The sequence below is a fragment of the Ornithorhynchus anatinus genome, chromosome 21 (genome assembly GCF_004115215.2).
Source record: "Ornithorhynchus anatinus isolate Pmale09 chromosome 21, mOrnAna1.pri.v4, whole genome shotgun sequence".
Classification (NCBI taxonomy): domain Eukaryota; kingdom Metazoa; phylum Chordata; class Mammalia; order Monotremata; family Ornithorhynchidae; genus Ornithorhynchus; species Ornithorhynchus anatinus.
Genome location: NC_041748.1, coordinates 1,785,460 through 1,810,624, shown reverse-complemented (window position 1 = coordinate 1,810,624; position 25,165 = coordinate 1,785,460). Strand labels below are relative to the sequence as shown.

At 53.6% G+C, this 25,165-nt stretch overlaps 1 protein-coding gene across 1 annotated transcript; it reads left to right on the top strand.

Moving 5' to 3' along the window:
* Position 1: 1 nt before the first annotated feature.
* On the top strand, positions 2-20,364 carry BPIFB3 (BPI fold containing family B member 3). Its single transcript, XM_039910061.1, has 16 exons — positions 2-22; positions 3,882-4,008; positions 5,393-5,549; positions 6,499-6,603; positions 6,791-6,931; positions 8,074-8,137; positions 9,016-9,076; positions 9,991-10,082; positions 10,352-10,558; positions 12,700-12,753; positions 13,996-14,166; positions 14,308-14,375; positions 15,858-15,900; positions 17,584-17,647; positions 18,424-18,500; positions 19,763-20,364. Exons 1-16 carry the CDS (start codon positions 2-4, stop codon positions 19,796-19,798), a joined length of 1,488 nt encoding a protein of 495 aa, XP_039765995.1. The 3' UTR covers positions 19,799-20,364.
* Positions 20,365-25,165: the final 4,801 nt, after the last annotated feature.

The following is a 25,165-nucleotide window of genomic DNA, read 5'->3' as shown; positions in this document are numbered from 1 at the left end:
GATGGGAATACTGGTGGTGCCGGTGGGAATCCCGGTTGCGGCGATAGTAGAAGTGGAAGCAGGGTCGCTCCGCGGCGAGAGGCCGGGCTTGAGAGTCAGAGGCCGTGGGTTCTAATCCCGCCCCCACCACTCATCAGCTGGGTGACTTTGGATAAGTCCCTTCACTTCTCTGGGCCTCAGTGACCTCCTCTGGAAAATGGGGATGAAGACTGTCAGCCCCATGTGGGACCGAGCTTAGAACGCAGCGCTTAGAACGGTACTTGGCCCATAGGAAGCGCTTAACGAACACCAGCGTTATCATTATTCTTATTAGTCAAGCGCTTAGTACAGCGCTCTGCACACAAGTGAGCGCTCAATATATCCGAATGAATAAACTGAGCGAATATTCAAGGAAACAGCTGGAGGAATGGCAGGGAGCCCCGTAGAAAGAGTAATGGTGATAGCAGAAGTGGGGGTAAAAATAGGAATAGTAATAAGAGTTTTAGTCGCGGTAGAAATAGTATTTCCTATTTATAAATAAACAGTCATATTTACCGAGCGCTTCCTGTGAGCAGAGCGCTGTACTGAGCGCTTGGGCATACAATTCACACGACGGGCTCCCAGTCTGGAAGGAACTGTAGAGAGTAAATAGTAGCCGCAGGGTAGTAACGGCTTGGTGGAGTGGGTAGAGGCCGGACCCGCCAGTCAGAAGGTCGCAGGTTCTAATCCCGGCTCTGCCGCTTGTCTGCTGCGTGACCTTGGGCAAGACGCTTCGCTCCTCTGAGCCTCAGTTACCTCACCCGTAAAGCGGAGATTGAGCCCGCGCTCCCCGCTTGGGACAGAAATTGTGTCCAGCCCGGTTGGTCTGTGGCCACCCCAGCGCTTAGTACGCTTCCTGGCAAAGTAAGCACTTGGCAAATGCCATTACGATCATTCTCGCAATCCTAATAGCGGTATTTACTGAGCACCAACTGGATGCAGCACCCTGTACTGAGTGCCCCCTCGGCTCAGGATGGAAGCTTACAAGTCCTCACTTCCTGGGTGTGGTTTTTTTTCCTGTCAGAACGCCCTGGTGCTCAACTTGCAGACGACTTGAACCCTGGAAGGACGTCCAGAGGCGAGAGAGACCAGCCCCCGCCCCAAGACGCCGGCCCCCTCCTCTTTCCTGTTTCCACGACCCCCCTCCCCACCCCCATCAGGCCGGGGTAGCCGGGGGTGGTCCCCCTTGCTTCCCGGAGAGGTCGTTTCCACATCCCGCCACCTCCGAGGTGTGATTTCCGAGGTCTATCCGTTTATTGTTATCTTGGACTCTCCCAAGCGCTCAGTACAGTGCCCTACACACGGTAAGCGCTCAATAAATGCGATTAAATGGATGAACGAATGAATTCCTCGCCTTCCTTTGGGGAGCCGGGGGCGGGTGTCAGTCAGGAGGACCATCAGGTCTGGGATAAAACCATTCCGCTTCCAGATCTTTCTCTGCGTCCTTCAGAGGAGCCCCAGCGAGTGGGGGAAAGGGGGCTGGGATGCGTCCGGGGTCTCGGCATCAATCGATCAAGCGGCGCGGAGCGCTGTGCTAAGCGCTCGGGCGAATCCGATGGAGTGAGAAGACGGGATCCCGGCCCTGGGAGTTTCCAAGCCATCAATCAGTAGTATTTATTGACTTCCTGCCGTGGGGAGAGCACTGTACTGAGCACTTGGGAGAGTCTAATAGAGTCAGTAGACACGATCCCAGCCCTCAAGGAGTTGACAGTCTACTGAGTGCAGGACACCGGACTGAGCGCCGGACACAATCTCTGCCTTCAAGGAGCTGAGAGCCTACCGATCAATCAACAGTATTTATTGAACACCTCCTCCCTCGCCATACTCTGGAGCTCGGCAGACAGGAGACGGAGCGTCATTACAATGTTGGTATTTGTTAAGCGCTTATTATGTGCAGAGCACCGTTCTAAGCCCTGGGGAAGATACAAGGTAATCAATTCGTCCCACGTGAGGCTCACAGTCTTAATCCCCATTTTACAGATGAGGTAGGTCACTGAGGCCCAGAGAAGTGAAGTGACTTGCCCACAGTCACCCAGCTGACAGGTGGCAGAGCCGGGAGTCGAACCCTTGACTCGTATCTCCCCCAGCTCTTAGTACAGTGCCGCGCCTAGTAAGCGCTTACCAGATATCAAAAAAAAGAAACAAGAAATCGGCTTTATCCCTACCCCGAGAAGGGAAAGAGACTCATCTTGACAGTAAGCTAAGGCTGAGACCCTTTGTGGCTTCCTTCTAAGACGGCTTCTTGACAGTCATCACGACGCCCCTTTCCAATCCCCGTAATTCCTTCCCTGCCACCCTACTGGACGGAGCCCAATCTCCTGAAAGTCGAGCCGGTCGGAAGGGTGGGCTAGTTCAGGCCCCGAGGCCTATGCCAGAAAACTCACCCCGACTCACTCCGGCCTCAGGGTTGGCCTGGGACAGGCCCGTCGATCCGATATCGATCCCCTCCGTCTCTCCCCGGGAGGAAACGTTTTGGTGGGACGGGGCCAGAAACCACAATTTTCTTCCGACGCCCCACTCCAAAGGGGGGGGGGTCTTCCCTCCCAGTCGCCTTTGACGCTTTCTCCCCTCCCCTTCTCGCAGGGTGGGTACATAAGGGTGACGGCTGGGAGGTTTCCGTCGGAGACGGCGGCCGCGGAGAGTTAAAGCCCGTTAGACCGCGGTCCCGGTAAGTTGAGTTCTGTCGAATCCGATCAGATGTCTGGGTTTTGGGAGACTCAGTTTCCCCATCTGTAAGTGGGAACGTTGGGAAGCAGATGGGAAGCAGAGGACGGGGGGTGGGGGTCCCTTACTTTCCTTCGATCATTCCCCTGTGTCTACCCCAGCGCTTAGAACAGTGCTCTGCACATAGTAAGCGCTTAACAGATACCAACATTAGTATTATTATTATTCGATCGTATTCATGGAGTACACTCAGAGCACTGTACTAAGCGTTTGGGAGAGTGCTTTTTAACAGTAAACAGACCCATTCATTCATTCAATAGTATGTATTGAGCGCTTACTATGTGCAGAGCGCTGTACTAAGCGCTTGGAATGGACAAATGGGTAACAGATAGAGACAGTTCCTGCCCTTTGACGGGCTTACACTCTAATCGATCATTCTAATCGTTCCCCGGTCCACAAGGACCTAACAGTCTTGGGAAAGCTGATGAGTTGTTGGAGGAGGAAAGCAGGGTGGCCCGATGGGTAGAGCCCGGGCGCTGGGAGTCGGAAGGATCTGAGTTCTAATCCTGGGTCTGACACTAGTTGGCTGGGTGACCCTGGACCGGTCACTTCGCTTCTCTGGGAGATCAAGGGAAAACACGGATCAAGACCGTGAGGCCCATGTGGGACATACTGAAGTGCGGTATGGAACAAGCACTTACTAAGTGCCAGGCAGTGTACTAAGCTTGGGGAGGGGACTACAAAGCAGAGTCCCTTTCCTACGTGAGGCTCCCAGTCTTAATCCCCATTTTCCAGATGAGGAAACTGAGGCCCAGAGAAGCCGAGGGACTTGCACAAGGTCCCCAGCAGGTGAGCGGGAGAACTAGGATTGGAACCCAGGTCCTCCGACTCCCAGCCCCGGGCTTTTTACACCAGGACACGCTGGTAAGCCCCTACTAGGTGCCAGGTACTGTACTAAGCGCTGGGGCGGAAACAAACTAATCAGTCCCTGTCTCACATGGGGATGAAGATCCCCGTTTTTCAGATGAGGGATCTGAGGCTCAGAGAAGTGAAATGACTTTCCCGAGGTCACACAGCACGCATGTGGCGGAACCGGGATGAGAACCCAGGGCCTTCTGATCCCACGGCCCGTGTTGTACAGGATGACTGAGAAGGCGCTCAATACATACCTCTGATGGCCTGACTGGTCTCGTTCACAGGTGCCCTGGTGGAAGATGGTGAAAATCTGGTTCATCGTCTGCTTCTGCAGCCTCCTCTCTCCCTCTCACGGGCTCCTGGAGACCGTAGGAAGCATAGCTCGGCTCGATAAAGATGAATTAGAAAAAGGTGAGGGTTTCCGGGCTCCCCCCAACCCTCGTCTGCCGTGTGACCTTGGGCAGGTCACTTCGCTTTGCTGTGCCTCAGTGACCTCATCTGTAAAATGGAGATTAAGATTGTCAGCCCCACGTGGAACAACTGAACTACCTTGAATCTCCCCCGGCGCTTAGAACAGAGCTTGGCACACAGTAAGCGCTTAACTAATATCATCGTCGTCATCATTATTATTATTATTCTCTGGGCCTCGGTTCCCTCATCGGGAAAAAGGGGATGAAGACTGTGAGCCCCACGAGGGACAGGAACTGTGTCCAACCTGTTGAACTTGTATCTCCCCCAGCTCTTAGAACAGTGCCTGGCACGTAGTAGGCGCTTGACAAATACCGCAATTATTATTATCATTTTTCTCTGGGCCTCAGTTCCCTCACCTGTAAAATGGGGAAGACTGTGAGCCTCACGTGGGACAGTGACCGTGTCCAACCCGATTACCTTCTATCTCCCCCAGCTCTTAGATCGGTGCCTGGCACATAGTAAGGGCTTAACAAATACCGCAATCATTATTATTATTGTTATCATCATCATTATTATTCTCCATGCCTCAGTTACCTCACCCGTAAAATGGGGATTAAGACCCTGAGCCCCACATGTGTCCAACCCGATTAGTTTGTATCTGCCCCAGCTCTTAGCACGGTGTCCGGTGCCTTGTAAGCGCTTGACAAATCCCATGACTATTATTATTAATTGTTATTACTATAGAGAAGCAGCGTGGCTCAGTGGAAAGAGCCCGGGCGGGGGAGTCAGAGGGCATGGGTTCGAATCCCGGCTGTGCGACTGTGGAGAAGTCACTTAGCTTCTCTTTGCCTCAGTGACCTCATCTGTAAAATGGGGATGAAGACTGTGAGCCCCACGTGAGTCAACGGGATGACCCTGTATCCCCCCCAGCGCTTAGAACAGTGCTCTGCACATAGCATGCGCTTAACAAATACCAACGTCATTATTATTATACCAGCGACCGGTCGGTTGACGGATGGGAGAGAAGCATAGGCTTCCCGATAATAACAATAGTGTTGGTGTCTGATAAGCGCTTACTATGTGCAGAGCGCTGTTCTAAGCGCCGGGGTAGACACAGGGGAATCAGGTTGTCCCACGTGGGGCTCACAGTCTTCATCCCCCTTTTCCAGATGAGGTCACTGAGGCACAGAGAAGGTAACTGACTTGCCCACAGTCACACAGCTGACAAGTGGTGGAGTCGGGATTCGAAGCCGTGACCTCCGACTCCAAAGCCCGGGCTCTTTCCACTGAGCCACGCTGCTCCTGATCTTAGGGAGGTTTCGGGGGGGGGGGAGTCTTCGCGGGGGTCGGCGGAGGGATTAATTCTCTGTCCCCCTCATTCCAGCCATCCACAACTCCCTGGTGGAGGGACCCCTTCTTCAGGGGGTCCTGGGGACGGTGACGTCGGTGAATTCGGGGTTGATCGGAAGCAACGGCATCTTGGGAGGCGGAGGTCTCCTCAGCACCGGGGGCCTGTTCGAGGTTCTGGAGAACCTCTCCGGGTCAGTTCGTCCACGGGTCCTATTTACCGAGCGCTCGCTGTGTGCGGAGCGCCGTGCTGAGCGCTCGGGAGAGTCCAACGTAGAGTCAGTCAATCGTATTTATTGGGCGCTTAGGGAGGGCAGGGCACTGGACTGACCTGATGGGAGAGGACGATAGACTAGAGTCAGTCGGTCATGCATATTTGCTGAGCGCTTGTTGCACGCAGAGCACGTTTGGGGGAGTCCAAGACAGCGGAGTCAGCGACCAGTTTCTATTTGACGTGGAGGTGGATGGGCAACCCCTGAAGGGTCTTCAGGAGTGGGGAAATCCGGCCCGAACGTTTCTGAAGAAAAAACGATCCGGGCAGCCGAGTGAAAGCCGGACCGGAGTGGGGAGAGACGGGAGGCCGGGGGGAGGAGGCCGATACGGTCACCGAGGTGGGAGAGGAGAAGTGCGTGGATCAGCTGAGGGAGCCGTTTGGATGGAGGGGAAAGGGTGGATTTTAGTGATGTGGTCAAGGTCCATCTGGTGGGATTTAGCGATGGATTGAATTTTTGCCCTCTGTCTCCCCGCTTCCAGACTGTAAACCCGCTGTGGGCAGGGATTGTCTCTCTTTATTGCCGAATTGGACTTTCCAAGCGCTTAGTACGGTGCTCTGCACACAGTCAGCGCTCAGTAAATAGCACTGAATGAAGGAATGAATGAATGAGAGAGGGGAGTCACGGATGATGCCAAGGTTGGCTCGCATCTCCCCCAGCGCTCAGCACAGTGCCTGGCGTATAGCGAGAACTGAACGGATAGGAAAAGCAAACGCAAAAGATACCATTAAAAAAGGAAAGAAAGAGTCGAAGAACTGAACACTCTCCTTCCGTCTCCACCTTGTGTCTCCTTCACTTTGGGGGTGACATTTCTTGTGTCGTCCCCATCCCGACTCCTCCACTTTTGGGGTGCGGCTTCCCGTGGCCCCAGGCTGAAGGTTGAGGAGCTGGTTCTTCCCAAAGTGTCTCTGAAACTGCTGTCTGGAATTGGAATCCGCCTCAACCTAGAGACCAAAGTGGGGCTGAATGGAGCCGGGTGAGTTGGGGGCGAGGGGGGTGGGACTCCGGGGGTCCCCCGGATGAGCTCCTGCTGGGGGAGGAGGCCTACCGGGAGCCGGCCTGGGTCCCGAGCCCAGCTCCTGGCGAGAACGGGCGGCACTTGCAGCGGGAGGGATTGAGGTCAGGCAGCGGGACCGAGGCTGAGGGCGGGGGTGGGGGCCCAGCCCCCTGGGGGGTCTGCTGCAGCTGGGGGTCGAGGTCAACGTGTCGTCCAAGCTGGCCCTGGGCGTGAGCGAGATGGGGACGCCCACTCTGGTCCTGAGGAGCTGCGGGACCCTCTTGGGACACGTCTCCATCTTCTCTGGGTATGTGTCGCGCTCCAGGGTCCCTCCCCACCCCCCGTCGGTCACCCCCGGGACCCCCAATCCACCCCCGGCCCACCCCGGGACCCCCCACCCCCCGGCAATAACTATAACAATGATGCTTACTACGTGCCCGGCACTGGACTAAACGCTGGGATGGGTACCGGCAAATGGGGTTGGACACTGTCCCTGTCCCACGTGGGGCTCACGGCCTCCATCCCCATTTTCCAGACGAGGGAACTGAGGCCCAGAGAAGTGAAGTGACTTGTCCAAGGTCACCCAGCAGACGAGTGGCGGAGGCAGGATTAGAACCCGGGTCCAACTGACTCCCAGGCCCGGGATCTAGCCACTAGGCCATGCCGCTTCTCTGGGCCAACCCAGCCCAAGCCAGGGACTCCTAATAATAATAATAATGTTGGCATTTGTTAAGCGCTTACCGTGTGCAGAGCACTGTTCTAAGCGCTGGGGTAGATACAGGGTCATCAGGTTGTCCCACGTGAGGCTCACATTTAATCCCCATTTTACAGATGAGGGAACTGAGGCACAGAGAAGTGAAGTGACTTGCCCACGGTCACACAGCTGACGAGAGGCAGAGCCGGGCTTCGAACCCACGACCTCTGTCTCCCAAGCCACCCCTGGAACCCTCAGCCCACCCCTTACACACCTGATTCCCCCCCCCCCAACCTTCCCTCAGGACCTCCAGCCCATCCCCAGGACCCCTGGCGCTGGGTGACCTCGGGCTAGGCACCGAACCTTTCTGGTCCTCAACCGAATATCTTGTGAAATGCTCGGAGTCTTCCAACTCACCGGATTAACCTATCCCTGTTCTGCCTCCCACTTCGACCGTGAGCCCCACGTGGGTCAGAGACTATGTCCGACCTAGTTGACTTGTATCTCCCCCAGCGTTTAGTACAGAGTCAGCGCTTAACAAATATCACTTTTTAAAAAAAGAGCCAATCAAAGAAACAAACATTTTCTCTCCATCCTGTCTCCCCCTTGTGTCTCCATCACTCCCCCCGATTAGACTGTGAGCCCGTCAAAGGGCTCTGCACATAATAAGCGCTCAATAAATATCATCGAATGAATGAATAATGTACTAATTACGTAATAATTTAATAATATAATAATATTTTGCTCGGATCCAGCCTACTTCCGTATCCTGTGCTGAAGCTAGCGGAGCGCACACTTTTCAAGTTTCTGCCTAGACTGGTGAGTTTGCCCACCTGCCCACCTAAAGCCCTGAAGTATTCAGAGCAGGAGGAGGAGTAGAAATAACGGTTTTCATTGAACATCTACTGAGTACCCCGCGCTATACTGAGTGTCTTGGACAGTTCACCCCGGGCACCGGGCCGGTTCCCTGCCCACAGGAAGCTCCCACTTGAACTGGGGAGGCGGTCAGGAAAAATTCACACCCACTAGCTGTACGTAGTACTTGTAATATCGGTGGTTGAAGTAGTCATCTGTTACGCGCTGAGTCTGTGCCGGGCACTGTACTAAGCGCTGGGGTGGGTACGAGCAAATCGGGTTGGACACCCACCCTGTCCCACGTGGGGCTCACAGTCTTCATCCTCATTTTCCAGATGAGATCACTGAGGCCCACGGAAGTGACTCGCCCAAAGGCACCCGGCGGACAAGAGTGGCGGAGCCGGGATTAGAACCCAGGACCTCCCAGGCCCGGGCTCTACCCTCTAGTCGCAGCAGTAGCAGGGCAAGTCACTTCACTTCTCTGTGCCTCAGTTCCCTCATCTGTAAAATGGGGACGAAGACGGTGAGCCCCACGGGGGACCACCTGATGACCTTGTATCTTCTCCAGCGCTTAGAACAGTGCTCGGCGCACAGTGAGCGCTTAACGTTATAATCAGTCCCAGCAGCGAGACTAAAAGAGCTGAAGAGCTAACGTCCAAGCACTGGGCTAAACGCTGGGAAAGTCCCGCTGTGGAGAGCAGCAGCTGCATTGAGGGTCCCAGGCCCCCCGCCCCCCGGGGGCTTGGATGAAAAGGTTCCGCAGGTGATGCGAGTGGTTTTGGGGGCCCCCCACCCCCGGTGACCCCCCCAAGATTTGGACAGCTAGATCTTCCCTCTCGCAGCTGTGTCCGGTGGTCGACAGTGCCCTGAGCGTCGTCAACGAGTTGCTGGGGGCCGTCCTCTGTAAGTGGTCCCCGTTCGGCGCTCTCTATGCTGTGCTAAGCGCTGTGCCACTAAACCGTCAGACCCGTCGCAGTTTCTGCCCCACCCGGGGTCCGGCCGTCTGCGGGGGAGGGAAGACGGGGTGGGAATCCCCCGTGATCCGACACGGAGGCTCAGCGAGGTTAAGCCACTTGGCCAAGGTCACCCAGGAGACCAGTGGCGGGCTGGGGATTAGAACCCAGAACCCACTCTGCCCAGCCCCGGGGTAAGAGCAGAGGGTCCAATGGGCCCGGTTCTGGGGTAGGAGCAGCGTCTGGAGCACCGTACCCAGTCCAGGACTAGGAGTAATAATAATAATAATAATTATGGTACTCGTTAAGCGCTCACTATGTGCCAAGCACTATTCTAAGCGCTGGGGTAGATACAAGCTAGTCAGGTTGGACGCCGTCCCTGTCCAACAAAAGGCTCACACTCTTAATCCCCATAACAATGTTGGTGTTGTTTAAGCGCTCACTATGGGCCGAGCACTGTTCTAAGCGCTGGGGTAGATACAGGATCATCAGGTTGTCCCACGTGAGGCTCGCAGTCTTCAACCCCATTTTACAGATGAGGTAACCGAGGTCCAGAGAAGGGAAGCGACCTGACCAAGGTCACCCAGCAGGCACGTGGCCGAGCCAGGATTAGAACCCGTGACCTTCCGCCTCCCAGGCCGGTGGTCTCTCCACTGAGCCATCAGGGCGCTGTACCCAGTCCTGCGGGGGCATTCATTCATTCATTCATTCGTTCATTCAATCGTATTTACTGAGCGCTTACTGTGTGCAGAGATCCGAGCACTCCCCAGGAGCAGCACTGGAGCAGTGAGTGGGAGCACTGTGTGGGTGCCTGGGGGGTCGGGGGGTGGGCAGTTGATGTCTCTTCGCTCGGTTTCCCTCTAGGTTTGGTGCCGATGGGGGCCCTGGGGAGTGTGGAATTCACCGTGGCCGCCATCCCCCTGATCCAGGACCAGTACATCGAACTGGACATCGCGGTCCGTCCCGGCTCCACCCCCTCCAACTCGTCCCGGGGGTGGGGGGCGTCTCCGGGAGCCCCCTCCCCACCCCTCCCCGGGAGACTTCCACTTCCCCACGAGCGTTGAGGGAAGGGGCCTGGGGGTGGACGGGGTGAACCAGAGCCTCCCGGTGAGAGGGCGACGACGAAGATGCTCGGGAGGCTTCGGTCTCCCTTAGCGACGGTCCTCGTTGCCTAGCAACCCCGTCGTGGTCCAGGGGAAGGAGCCCGCCTCTCTTTCCCCTCCAGCCCATCGTCAGGAACGTGGCGGGGGATTTGGTGGATGCCCCCCGGCCCCCCGAGGCCTCGGAACCCACCGAGCCCCCCGAGCCCCTCTCCCTTCCCCCCAAAGAGGACCACGCGTCCCAGGTGACCGTCCCCGCCTACCTCTTCTCCGCCGTCTTCGCCCTCCTCCAGTCGAACGGGGCCCTCGACACGGACATCACCGAGGACTTGGTAATAATAATAATAATGTTGATGTTTGTTAAGCGCTTACTATGTGCAGGGCAATGTTCTAAGCGCTGGGAGAGATACAGGGTCATCAGGGTGTCCCACGTCAGGCTCTCAGTTAATCCCCATTTTACAGATGAGGTCACTGAGGCCCAGAGAAGTTAAGTGACTTCCCCACAGTCACACGGCTGACAAGTGGCAGAGCCGGGAGTCGAACCCATGACCTCTCACTCCCCAGCCCGGGCTCTTTCCACTGAGCCACGCTTTTAGAACCCCACCATCGCCCATTTCTGGTATTTAATAATCACGTTGGTATTTGGTAAACGCGTACTACGTGCAGAGCACTGTTTTAAGCGCTGGGAGAGATACGGGGTCATCAGGTCGTCCCACGTGAGGCTCACAGTTCATCCCCATTTTCCAGATGAGGGAACTGAGGCCCAGAGAAGTGACTTGTCCACGGTCACACAGCTGACGAGTGGCAGAGTCGGGATTCGAACCCATGATCTCTGACTCCCACGCCCGGGCTCTTGTCAATGAGCCACGCTGCTTCTTTATAAGCTGCTTTACTGAGCGCTTACTGTGCACTGAGCGCTTGGGAGACGCCGGTGCCTCAGAGTTGGAAGACCCGCTCCCTGCCCACAACAATCAAACCATAAGTGGTGTGAGCTCCAAGTGGGACAACCTGATGACCCTGTATCTCCCCCAGCGCTTAGAACAGTGCCGGGCACATAGTAAGTGCTTAACAAATACCAACTTCGTTATTATTATTTATTGAGCGCTTCCTGGGTGCAGAGCACTCAATCGAGATCTTTTTTTTTTTATGGTATGTGTTAAGCACTTACTATGTGCCAGGTACTGTGCTAACCGCTGGGGAAGACACGAGCTAACCAGATTAGGCACAGTCCCTGTCCCAGACGCTCAGTACAGTGCTCTCCACACCTATTTACTTTGTTAATGAGGTGTCTATCTCCTTGATTCTATTTATCTCGATGATGTTGTCTTGATTTTGTTTTGTTCTGTTTTGCTTTGCTGTCTCTCTCCCCCGTTTAGACTGTGAGCCCGTCATCGGGCAGGGATGGTCTCTATCTGTTGCCGAATTGTCCGTTCCAAGCGCTTAGTACAGTGCTCTGCACATAGTAAGCGCTCAGTAAATACGACTGACTGACTGAATGAATTTTCGCTTCATTATCGGTAATGATATTACTACTAACAGTCGTAGCCGAGTGAAAGCATTTATTGAACCCCCATTTAACACAATGCACGGTACTGAGCGCTCGGGATGTTCGGAATAGTGAAATATCACGGGCCCTGCCCACATCGAGCTTCCGATCCAGCGGGAAAAACAAAGATAAAAATAAAAATATCCTTATTATTATTAGCATTAGTAACGGCAGCCGAAATTGTAGCGGGAATAGTTTTAGCAGGAGTTGTAACAGTCAGGAGCAATCAGTACAGAGTAGTGGTAAATTCGGGGAGTTAGAAGGCCTGTGTTCGAGTCCCGGCTCTGCCACCGGGCTGCCGTGTGACCTTGGCCGAGTCATTTACCCTCTCTGGATGCTTCTGCGAAAGGGGGATAAGGCGGACTTGAGCCCCGTGTTGGACAGGGATTGCGTCCTACCTCATAACCCCGGATCTTGCCTAGAGCTTAGCAGGTTGTTGGGGGCTGAATAAATGTGCTTGTTATTTTTATTAATAATAATATTAAAAGTATTTTTATTACTAGTATGATCGATGGGGGGGGGGGCATATATCCTCTCTGAAAGTCCCTGTCGGTCTCTATCACACACTGAACCGTTCGATACTACTCAAATCTCAGTCCTCTGCACACGGTAAACGCTCAGTAAATACGTTTGAATGAACTGTGGTAGAGAGGCAGCGCGGCCCGGTGAAAAAAGCCCAGGCCCAGCAGTCAGAAGGACCTGGGTTCTAATCCCGCTCCGCCACTTGTCTGCTGCGTGACCATGGGCAAGTCATTTCACTTCTCTGTGCCTCAGTTCCTTCATCTGGAAAAGGGGGATGAAGACTGCGAGCCCCATTTGGGACAAGGACCGTGTCCACCCCGATGACCTTCTATCTCCCCCAGCGCTTAGAACAGTGCCTGGCACGTAGAAGGCGCTCAACGAGTACGATTATTATTCTTCCTACAGGTTCCCGGCACAATTGCTCTGACCACCACCTCTCTGGCCTCCGTGATTCCTGAGGTGAGGAACCCTTCCTCCAACGCCCCTCCAGATTCATTCATTCATTCAATAGTATTTATTGAGCGCTTACTATGTGCAGAGCACTGTACTAAGCGCTTGGAATGGACAAAATCGGTAACAGATCTTCAGTCACCCCTGCAGCCCCTCTCCAGGAAAATTTCTAGGCGGGGGGCTGAACCGAAAGACCCCTGCAGGGGTAAAATCTTTGCCTTCTGGCCCGAAATGCTCTCCCTCCTCCTCATAACCGACGGACAATTACCCTCCCCGCTCTTCCAGCCTTATTGAAAGCCCGTCTCCTCCTCCAAGAGGCCTTCCCTGATTAAACCCTCCTTTCCTCTTCTCCCACTCCCTTCTGCGTCGCCCTGATTTGCCCCCTTAATTTGCGCCCCCTCCCCGGTAAGCCCCACACCACTTATGTCCAGATCCATCTTTTATTCATTTATCTTCCAGTCTCCCTCCCGCTCCGGATTGTCAGCTCCTTGTGGGCGGGGAATGTGTCTATCAACTCTGTCATATTAGACTCTCTCAAGCGCTTAGTAGAAGCTCTGCGAACAGAAAGCGCTCAATAAATAGAGAAGCAACTTGGCTCCGTGGAAAGAGCCCGGGCTTGGGGTTCGAATCCCGGCTCTGCCACCTGGCAGCTGGGTGACTACGGGCAAGTCGCTTCACTTCTCTGGGCCTCAGTGACCTCATCTGTAAAATGGGGATTAACTGTGAGCCTCAGGTGGGACAACCTGATGACCCTGTATCTCCCCCAGAGCTTAGAACAGTGCTCGGCACATAGTAAGCGCTTAACAAATACCAACATTATTATTATTATTATTAATAAATACCATTGATTGATGACAGTGCCTGGCAAATAGTAAGCTCTTAAGAAATACCACTATAATTATTTTTATTATCAGCCCGCCAGCTCACTGTGGGCAAGGCCTGTGTCTATCAACTCTGTCATATTGGGCTCTCCCAAGCACTCAATACGATTTCTGCTCTCAGGAAGCGCTCAGTAAATACCACTGACGGATTGATCGACTCTAAGCTCATTGTGGCCAAGGGATGTTTCCACCGAGTATCAATCAATCGTATTTATTGACTGCTCTAAACACTAGGGAGAGTCCAACAGAACCTTAAACAGACCCGTTCCCTGCCCACGACGAGCTGGCAGTCCAAAGATCTATCGATCCGGGGTATTTATTGAGCGCTTACTGTGAAGCCAAAACTTCCTCCCGTCCTACTTCTCCCCAGCCTCTGGGGAATTTGCCCCCAGACCAGCAGCTGCTGCTCACACCGAGGGTCAAGAAGACCCCCGCGGTCACCCTACAGAAGGCCAAAGCCACCGTGTCCGTCCCCGTGTCCGTCGAAGTCCTGGCCGGCCCTCAGCTCCAAGTGCCGCAATCCCTGTTCGTCCTGGATTCCGTATGTGCGGTGTGGACGTTCCGGATTCCTCGGGAATGGGAATTCGGCCTGGAGCTGGTCTTAGAGGTTGGGGGGGGGGGGAGGGGGGAGGAAACTGGTCGCGGGGGCCAGTTGACCCCCGTGTCCATCTTCTAATTATAGGACGTTAGGCTGAACGCACAGTTGAGCCCGTCTTCTGCCACGTTACACGTCGCCTTGTCCCTGGACGGGTAATTGCACCAGAAAGTTGGGACACCCGGGGGGGGGGGGGTAGAAAGATCAGCCTGACGCTCAGCAAGCGGCAGGAGAAGCGGGGTGGCCTAGTGGGTATTATTCAATCATTCATTCATTCGATAGTATTTCTTGAGCGCTTACTATGTGCAAGCACTGTAGAAAGCGCTTGGAAAGTACAAATCGGTGACAGATAGAGACAGTTCCCGCCCTTTGACGGGCTTACGGTCTAATCGGGGGAGACGGACAGACGAGAACAATAGCAAAAAATAGAATCGAGGCGATGAACATCTCATTAAAGCAATAGCAAATAAATAGAATCAAGAGCAAATAAATAGAATCAAGTATTAGACTGTAAGCCCGTCAATGGGCAGGGTTGGTCTCTACCTGTTGCCGAATAGTCCGTTCCAAGCGCTTAGTACAGAGCTCTGCACATAGTAAGCGCTCAATAAATACGATTGAAGGAATAGAGCCCCGGCCTGGGAGTCAGAAAGACCTGGGTTCTCATCCCGACTCCGCCACTTGTCAGCTGTGTGACTGTGGGCAAGTCACTTCACCTCTCTGGGCCTCAGTTACCTCATCTGTAAAATGGAGATTAACTGTGAGCCTCACGTGGGACAACCTGACGACCCTGTATCCACCCCAGCGCTTAGAACAGTGCTCTGCACATAGTGAGCGCTTAACAAATACCAACATTGTTATTATTATTATTATCCCGGCTCTGCCACCGGCCTTCTGTGTGACCTTGAGCAAGTCACTTCGCTTCCCTGGGCCTCAGTTCCCCCCTCTGGAAATCGGGATTAAGATTGTGAACTCCACGTGGGACACGGACTGTGTTCAACCTGATTAGCTTGGATCTCCCACAGCGCTTAGAACAGCGCCTGTCACACAGTAAGCGCGTAACGAATACCATTAAAAAAAAGCACTGAAGGAGAAAGACTGATCCCTGTCGGGGCAACTATACTGCAGAACACTGTACTGAGCGCTTGGTTGAATCCAATCTAACAGAATTAGAGAAACAGCGTGGTCATGGGTTCTAATCCCGGCTCCGCCACTTAGCTGTGTGACTTTGGGCAAGTCATTTAACATCTCTGGGCCTCGATGACCTCATCTGTAAAATGGGGATGAAGACTGTGAGCCCCACGGGGGACCACCTGATCGCCTCGTATCCCCCCCAGCGCTTAGAACAGTGCTCTGCACATAGTAAGCGCTTAACAAATTCCATCGTCATCATTATTCTTGTTAATTAGCAGACACGTTCCAGGCTCGTAACGAGCTGACGGTCTAGAGATGAGATTATAGCCTGGAAGAGGTGGGATTTTAGGAGGGTTTGGAAGATGGGGAGGGCGGGGTGGCCTGGTGGATTTGAGGGTGGGGAGGAGACAGAATTCCAGGCGGGGTCGGGGGGAAGGGAGAGGAGGACAATTTTGGGATTTTTCCTGGCGGAAAGATAATGCCAAGCGCCCTTCTGTTTGTTCCAGACTCACTGCCAAGCTGGCTTCCTCCGACAAGGTCTCCTTTGATGTGAGTAGACGTCTGCGTGTGTGCGAATCAGTCAGTCCGAGCGCTTACTGTGTGCACAACGCTGTGCTCAGTGCTTGGGAGAGTGCGCTGTAACAGACACATGCCCTGCCTACAGTTTAGAGGCGGAGACAGACGTTAAGAGTGTGTTTGGATGCGTGTGTGTAAGCATGTGTATTTTTTTTGCGGTATTTTGTAAGCGCTTTCTCTGGGTCAAGCACCGTTCAGAGCGCTGGCGTAAATACATGTTCATTCATTCAATCGTATCTATTGAGCGCTTACCGTGTGCAAAGCACTGTTCTAAGCGCTAGAGAGAGTTCAATATAACAACCAACAGACACTTTCCTGCCCACAGCGAGCTCACGATCTAGAGGGGGATCAGGTCAGACACAATCCCTGTCCCACACAGGGCTCACAGTCCAAGCGTATAATAATAATGGTACTTTTGAAGCGCTTACTGTGCGTCAAGCGCTGTTCTAAGCGCTGGGGTAGATACCAGATCACGTCCCCGGCCCCCTTGGGGCTCACAGTCTTAATCCCCATTTTACAGGAGAACTAACTGAGCCACAGAGAAGTGAAGTGACTCTGCCTGAGGTCCCACAGCGGATGAGGGGCGGAGTCGGGATTAGAACCCAGGTCCTTCTGCCTCCCGGGCCCGGGCTCTAGCCATTAGGCCGTGCCGCTTTCCAGCGTAGGCGTGTACGAGGTGCGTGGGTGTGTACGTGCCAAGCAGCGTGGCTCAGTGGCAAGAGCCGGGGCTTGGTAGTCAGAGGTCATGGGTTCGAATCCCGGCTCTGCCACTTGGCAGCCGTGTGACCGCGGGCGAGTCACTTCACTTCTCTGGGCCTCGGTTCCCTCATCTGTAAAATGAGGATGGAGACTGTGAGCCTCACGTGGGACAACCCGATGACCCTGAATCTGTCCCAGTGCTCAGAACAGTGCTCTGCACATAGTAAGCGCTTAACAAAGACCAACATCATTGTTATGATTATTACGTGCCGTCACTGGGGTGGGGGTCAAGGGGCAGAGGGTGCTGCAGAGGGTCCGCCGAGCCGAGGACGGTTAAGGTTTCCAGGAGATGCGGATGGACCGCAGAGTCGAAGGCAGCCGAGAGATGGAGGAGGATTAGGACGGAGCCGAGGCCTTTGGGGATGGAGAGAGGGAGGTCGTCGGTGACCTTTGGGAGGGCGGTTTCTGTGGAGCGAAGGGGTCGGAAGCCAGATCGGAAGGGGTCGAGGAGAGGAAGTGGGTGTAGACAACTCGCTCGAGGACTCTGGAGAGGAATCGTAGGGGAGAAACGGGGTGATAACCGCAAGGAGCCGAGGGGTCAAGGAAGGGTTTCTTGGGGGATAAGGGAGACCCGATCTCCTCGACTCTACCCTGTAAGCCCGTTGTGGGCAGGGAACGTGACTGTTTACTGCCCTATTGGACTCTCCCAAGCGCTTAGTACAGCGCTCTGCCTACAGTAAGCGCTCAGTAAGTACGACTGAATGAATAAAGGAATGGCGGTGGGGGTGGAGGAGGTGGTGATGAAGGAAGAGGTGGTGGTGATTTCTCTTCCAGGGAAAATGGGGGGGGGCCGGTTATGATGGGGTCTCTTGGATGGTGAGGGTGAGGCGGGCGGACCTGGGGGTGCCTGAAATGGAGCCAGGGGTCCGAGACTGGACTGCGCCTTCTCTTCCTCAGGCGTCCCCTCTGGAAGAGTGGCTGGGAGACGTCTTCAGGACCGCCTACGTGCCCAAGATCAACGGTAGGGACACCACGACTCCACCGCTCCCCTTCCCTCTTCCTCTTTCCCCTCCCGCCTTGGGCAAACCACTTCGCTCCTCTGTGCCTCGGTTCCCTCATCTGTAAGATGGGGATGAGGACTTTGAGCCCCACGTGGGGCCACCTGACTACCTTGTATCTCCCCCAGCGCTTAGAAGGGTGCTTGGCACATAGGAAGCGCTTAAGAAATACCATTATCATCATTATTCCCTTTCCCCTCCCCTTTGGTCCCCTCCTCTTCCCCACCGGGGTGATGAATCACGGAATGGATTCGATTTGGGGGTGAGGAAGAGTTTCCAACCCTGGATCTTCCCTGGAGACTTTGGTGGTGGTGGAGGGTCAGCCAGTCGTACGTACTGAGCGCTTACCGTGTGCAGAGCACTGGACTAAGCGCTTGGGAGAGTCCGATATAACGATAAACAGACACATTCCCCGCCCACGACGAGCTGACAATCTACAGCTGGAGACAGACATGAACAGAAATATATAAAATGACAGATCTGGACAAGAGTGCCGGGGGGCTCGGAGAGGGGGAGGAAGAAAGGGAGCGAGTCGGGGCGACGCGGAAGGGAGGGAGAGGAGAGGAAAGGAGGGTGCAGTCAGGGAAGGCCTTCTGGAGGAGGAGATGGGCCCGCCATAAGGCTCTGAAGCAGGGGGAGAGTCACCGTCTGTCGGAGATGGGGTGTGTGTGGCAGGGAGAGGGGCAAGGGGGGGGACCCTTCCCTGCTCCCCAATCCTTTTCCCTCTCCTTCCTTGCAGCGCACCTAGAAGTGGGGATCCCTCTGCCCAGGGTGCTGGCCGTGAATTTCTCAGGGGCAGAGGTGGACATCATCGACGTAAGGGTCTTCTCTGCTCGGTTCACCTCCTTAGCTCGGGTCACATGAGCCCAGGGGGCAACCGCTCTCCACCATCTTAATAATAATAATAACGTTGGTATTTGTTCAGCGCTTACTACGTGCAGAGCACTGTTCTAAGCGCTGGGGGAGATACAGGGGCATCGGGGTGGTCCACGTGAGGCCACCATGTCAGCGAAGGGGGTGTGGGCCGCTCCCAGCCCGGGCCGGGCCCGAGATCCCGAGGAATCATTGCTGCCCGGCCTAGAAGGAAAAATCCAGAGGGTGGGATGGGGGTGGGATGGGGGTGGGATGGGAGTAGCATGGGGGTGGGATGGGAGTGGGATGGGGGGAAAGTCGATCCGCTCCATCACCCAAGATAGAATGTCCTCAACCATCTTCAAACGACTACTGGCACTATCACTAGTCAGCCCGGAGATCATGGGTTCTCATCCCGGCTCCGCCACTCCTCCGCTGCCTGACCTTAATAATAATAATAATAATAATGTTGGTATTTGTTAAGCCCTTACTATGTGCCGAGCACTGTTCTAAGCGCTAGGGGAGATACAGGGTAATCAGGTTGTCCCACGTGGGGCTCACAGTCTTCATCCCCATTTTACAGATGAGGGAACTGAGGCACAGAGAAGTGACTTGCCCGCAGTCAGCCAGCTGACAAGTGGCAGAGCCGGGATTCGAACCCATGACCTCTGACTCTCAAGCCCGGGCTCTTTCCACTGAGCCACGCTGCTTCTCTAGCCACGCTGCTTTTCGCTTCGTTTCTCTGTGCCTCCGTTCCCTCATCTGTAAAATGAGGATTAAGACTAGGAGCCCTATGTGGGACAGGGATTGTGTCCAATCCGATTGAAGTATTTCCCCCAGCACTTAGAACAGTGCCTGGCACATAGTAAGCGCTTAAATGGCAAAATTATTATTTTTATGAATAATAATGCTATTTATTGAGCATTTACTGTGTGCAGAGCACTGTACTAGGCGCTTGGGACTGTCCAAGAAAACACTAGAACGGACACAATCCCTGCCCACAATGAGCTGACAGTCTAGAGGGACCTGCCCCAGGTCTAGCAAAAGGCCGGGGGTGGAACTGGGATTTGAACCCAGTGCTCTAGCATCAGGCTGGGGTATTGCCCCTGTGGATCTCTCCCAGATCTACCCCAGGGCTTAGAAGGGTGCTTGGCCCAGAGCAAGCACTTAACAAATACCATTATTATTATTATTATTATAAAATGTCTCCCCATTTCCCTTTCCAGAACGCGGTGCTGCTGACAGTGCGGTCCAGCGGTTAGAGGGCAGCGTGTCGACACTTCCTCGCCTGCTGGGGGTGGGGGGATAGGAGACCCCAGAACCTTCATTTTCTCCATCCTGATCACCCAATTTTCCCCCTTCCCCCCCCCCCCCCCACAAGCCCTCCATTTGCCTTTCGATCCCACCCCTCACCCCGCAAGACCCTGAGGTTGATATGTTGCCAACAACCCCTTCCCCCTGCTGGGGTCGGTGGGATTCTCCCAGCCTGGGCTCGCCGGTGACACCAGGCCCAAGTTCCACCACGTCCGAGCATTTCCTAGGACGCTGCTGCGATGAAGACTTCGGACGCCATCGCGATCGATGGTATTTATTGAACGCTTACTGTGTGCAGAGCACTGTTCTGAGCGCTTGGGAGAGAACGATGCAACAATAAAGGCTTTATTTACTTCCCCAGCACACCCACCCCGGTCTTCCTCTCCATCTCCCCTCTCCAGCGGGCTGACTCTTTCTTTTTATGGTATTGGCTAAGCGATCACTCTGTGTCAGACACTGTAGTGAGCGCTGGAAGCAAATACACAAGTGGAAATATATAATATTGATTCATTAAGTCTTCATTCATTCAATCGTATTTATTGAGCGTTTACGTGTGCAAAGCACTGGACTAAGCACTTGGGAGAGCACACTAGAACAACAAACGGACACATTCCCAACAGAGAGACATTCTGATTGGAGTTAGGGGTTTTGTTTTTGTTTTTAAAAATATGTGTTAAGCGCTTACTATGTGTCAGGCACAGTACTAAGCGCCAGGGGAGATACAAGTGAATTAGCTTGGACACAGACCCTGTCCCGAATGGAGTTCACAGTCGAAGTGGGGAGAACAGGGAAACTGAGGCACGGAGAAGTCAAGTTACTGGCCCAAGGTCACATCGCAAGCAATTGGCAGAGCCGGGATTAGAACCCAGGTTCTCTGATTCCCAGGCCCGGGCTCTAGGTTGTGCTTCTTCTTCGTTACCTCTACCTCCAGCAGAAAACATTTCCAGTGGACTATGGAAGATAGCCAATAAACTAGAGAAGCAGCGAATAATAATAATAAGGACAATGATAATAATGATAATAAAAGCAATCTGATCTAGTAGAAAGTCCAGGCCTGGGAGTCAAAAGATCTGGGTTCTAATTCTGACTCTGAGAACTGCTTACTGTGTGACCTTGGGCAAGTGTCTTAACAGCTCCTCAGCTCTACCTTTGTATCCACCCAGCGTTTAGTACAGTGGCTGGCACATAGTAAACACTTAACTTACACATTAATTTTCGTAATTATTATTACCAATCCAAGGGGAAACTACTATCCTGAAGTGGATTATCCTTCACACGGATAATCCGGGGAATTTTCTTTTTTTTTTTTTAAACTCTCCCCCATCCTCCTGGTTCACCCAGAGAGAGAAAACACCTCCCGCCCCCCGCTCACAATTTCCAACACATTTTCTCCTTTAATCCTCCCACCTCGACTGCCGGGATTTTCCCCCTACCTCTCCGATTGGGAATTCTCTTGGAGATAAAGCAGGCTTCCCGGAGTCCCCAGCTGGGGATAAAGAGACAGGAAGGGGTGTTGATATTTCATTGGCAACCCCCCTTGTCAGTTGTCCCCTCTCTAGTAGATCCAACTCCCAGGGAGCATCCAGACCAGCAGCGGACAAAGAATCACAAACATACTCTCCCTCCCTCTGGGCGCCTAAGCCGTAAATTTGTGTATTTTGGCTCTTTTCCTGGCTCGATCGTGTTCCTGAGGTCAAGCCTCCTTTAAGGGGCTTTAATCTCCAGGAAATACTCTTCCGGAGAGAGCCGGGGTGAACCCGCCCCGGCCCATCGAAGTTTGTCGAGGGATCTGAGGCTGTCGGCTTGGATTTTTGCCTGTGTCCGTCCTCCGGGCCCGCGGCGGGGAGGACGGCCGTGTGGAGACGAGACGGCTCGAGGGGTTTCCTGGAATTCCATCCGGACCCTGGATGGATTTCTTTGCTTGTCCCATGTTCCTGGTCTCGGGGAAGCAGGAGGTGCTGCTGTATCCACCCAGTCGGAAATCGATGGGGCCTTTTAAACCGCGCTAGGCCCAGATTTCCATGGGTCCAAAACGTCCAAAGCGCTAGAGAAGTGGCGTGGTCTAGTGGCTAAAGCCCGGGCCTGGGTTCTCCTCCCGGCTCTGCCACTTGTCTACTGTGTGACCTTGGGCAAGTCACTTTACTTCTCTGGACCTCGGTTCCCTCATCTGTAAAATGGGGATTAAAACTATGAGCCCCGTGTGGGACAGGGCCTCTGTCCAACCCGATCTGCTTGTATCCACCCCAGCTCTTAATACAGTGCCTGGCACTTAGTAAGCGCTTAACAAATACCACAGTTGTTATTATTATTAGGTCCAAAATTCCAGAGTTCCACATGCCCCATAATTCTGTAGTCCCACACGTCCCATAATTCCCTAATTCCATGCGTCCCATAATTCCTTAGGCCCACATGTCCTATAATTCCATAGCTCCACACACTCCATAATTCCACAGAGCCATCCATCCCACCATTCCATAGTTCCACATGCCCCATAATTCCAGGCATCCCACAATTCCAGTCACGTATCCCATAATTCCATAGTTCCAAACATCCAATAATGCATTCCATAATTTCCTAGACCCACATGTCCTAGAATTCCATAGTTCCAAACATCTCATAATTCCATGCATTCCCTAATTTCTGGGGCCCACATGTCCCATGATACTATAGTTCCACAGGTCCCATAATTCCGTGCATCCCATAATTCCACAGAACCACGCATCCCATAATTACATAGTTCCACGCATCCCAAAATTCCGTAGTTCCACATGCCCCATAGCGTACAACAGTCCACTTGAAGGGGAACAAAACTCGACTCCAGCCAGATGTCGATCAAGCAGTGCTACTTACTGAACACCTACTGTGTGCACAGCAATACGTTCAGCACTTTCGAAAGAGCAACAGAGTCAGTCGACACCGTCCCTGCCGACAAGGAGCTTACAATCTAGCGATCGATCAATCGGTAATACTTACTGAGCACTTACTGTGTGCCGAATACTGTACTGAGCACTTGGGAAAATACACTGTAACGTCGGTAGGCGCCATCTCTGCCTTCAAGGAGTTTCCAGTCTACTGTGTGCTGAGCACTGTACTGAGCGCTTGGGAGAGTCCATTAGAGTTAGCAGACATGATTCCTGTCCTCAGGGACCTTCCGGTCTATTTTTTGCAGAGCTCTGTACTGAACGCTTGGGAGAGTCCAATAAGGTAAGTAGACACGATTCAGGCCCTCCAGGACCTGACAGTCTACTAAACAGAGCACTGTACTAAACGCTTGGGAGAGTCCGATACAATGGAGTTGGTAGACATGTTCCCCGCCTGTCCAGACTTACAACGTAATGAAGACGCATCTCCCCCAGCGCTTTCCTAGGTGCCAAGCGTAAATTCAATCGTATTTATTGAGCTCTTACCGAGTGCAAAGCAACTTAATGAGCGCTTGGGAGAGTACGATACAACAATAAACCGTCACATTCCCATCATCAATGAGCTGACAGTCTAGAGGAGGAGGCGGACATGAAATGAAAGAAATAAATGAAGGATGTGGACATAAGGGGTGTGGGTTTGGGAGAAGGGATGAAGAAAGGGAGCGAGTCTGCGTGACGCAGAAGGGAGGGGGAGAAGAGGAAAGGGGAGGCCTCTTGGAGGACGTGTGCCTTGAATAAGGCTCTGAAGGGGGGGACAGGAATTATCTTAGGACACTGCTCTGCACATAGTAAGCGCTCAATAAATACTACTGAATGAATGTCAGCCCTCTCCTCCTTTCTTCTTCTTCCTTGGGGCCCCCGGCCCCATCCAACCTGGAGGCCCACCTGCCCAACGGGCCCTATCCTAAGTGTCCCTCCCTCCCACCCCCCAACTCTCTCTGGAACCGGGGTGACCCTTGACAGGCCTTCCGGAAGCCTAAGAATCCAGTCGCCGGGTTAAGTACGGGTTTACGTGACACCCGGTGGGATGGCTGATATTCGGCTAATCGGCCGGGGGCCGGAATTAACCAGTAACCACAAAGAATCCAGGCCTTCTTCCTTCCGAGCCGAGTTTCTGTGGGTGACGGGGAGGGGTTGGGGGGGTTTCTGGTCACCCCCGAGGGGGTGGTCCCAGGATATAAAGAGGCCGCTCTGGTCCGGGCCAGACTCAAGGGAGGCGGAGGGCCGGTCTGGAGTTCAAGAGGAGCCTGTTGACATCTCACTGGAGTAAAAAGGGTCTCGTTCACCTCGGGGGACGGGGTTGGGGGAGAAGGGAGGGAAGAGGGAATGAGGACATAGAGAGAGGGAGGATAGAGAGGGGAGGGAGAGGATGAAGGGAATAGAGAAGACAGAGGAAAGGAAACAGAGAAGGGAGAAAGGAGGGGACGGAAGAAGACAAAGGGAGAGGAGAGATTCATTCATTCAAAAGTATTGGTTGAGTGCTTACTGTGTGCAAAGCACTGTACTGAGCACTTGAGCTCTGTACTAAGTGCTAGAGATGGAGAGGGAGAGAGAAAAAGGAAGCAGAGAGAAAAGAGGGAAAGGGAGAGGAGAGACAGGGTTTGAGGAGAAAGGATGAAGAGAGAGGAGAGAAAGAGACAAAGGGAGAGAGAGAAATGGGAGCGGAGAGGGAGGACGGGGGGAAGAGGGAGAAGAGAGGAGAGATGGTGAGGGAGAGAAAGAAAGCAGAGAGAGGAGAGAAAGGGGGAGAGAAGGGGGAAAGAAAAGACAGCAAGGAAGAGAGAAAGGAAGCAGAGAGGAGAGAAAGAGGAGAAGAGAGAGGAAAGAAAAAGGAAGAGGGAGAAGAGAGAAGAGACAGAGAGGGAGAGAAAGGAATCCGAGAGGAGAGAAAGAGAGGAGACGAGAGAGATGAGAAAAAAGAGAGTGAGGGAGAGAGAAAGGAAGCAGAGAGGAAAGAGAGGGGAAGGGGGAGAGGAGAGAAAGAGGGAGAAGAGGGAGGAGAAGACAGAGAGGGAGAGAGAGAAAGGAAGCAGAGAGGAGAGGAGTCAGAGAGGGAGAGAGAGAGAAAGGAAGCAGAAGAGACAGAAAGGGGGGATGAGAGAGAGAGGGGTGAGGGGAATGGAAAGGAGAGAGAGAGAGAGAGAAAGGAAGCAGAAAGGAGCGAAAGAAAGTGGGAAGAGAAGAAGAGCCTGAAGGGGGAGAGGGAGAAAGAGGGAGAGGTGAGACAGGAGGGTGAGAGAGAAAAGAAGCCGAGAGAGAAAGAGGGGGAAGAGATAAGGGGAGAAAGGAAGCAGAGAGAGAAGAGAGAAAGAGGGGAAGAGAGAGAGGAGAGAAGAGAGAGAAAGAAAGCAGAGAGGGGAGAAAGAGGGGAAGAGGGGGAGGAGACAAGGAAAG

Excerpts from the sequence above, each read along its gene's own strand:
- BPIFB3 (XM_039910061.1), top strand. The coding sequence starts at position 2 with ATGGGAATACTGGTGGTGCCG. Across the intron at positions 4,009-5,392 it reads TAAAGATGAATTAGAAAAAG|CCATCCACAACTCCCTGGTG; the intron begins GTGAGGGTTTCC and ends CCCTCATTCCAG. Across the intron at positions 15,901-17,583 it reads CCGACAAGGTCTCCTTTGAT|GCGTCCCCTCTGGAAGAGTG; the intron begins GTGAGTAGACGT and ends TCTCTTCCTCAG.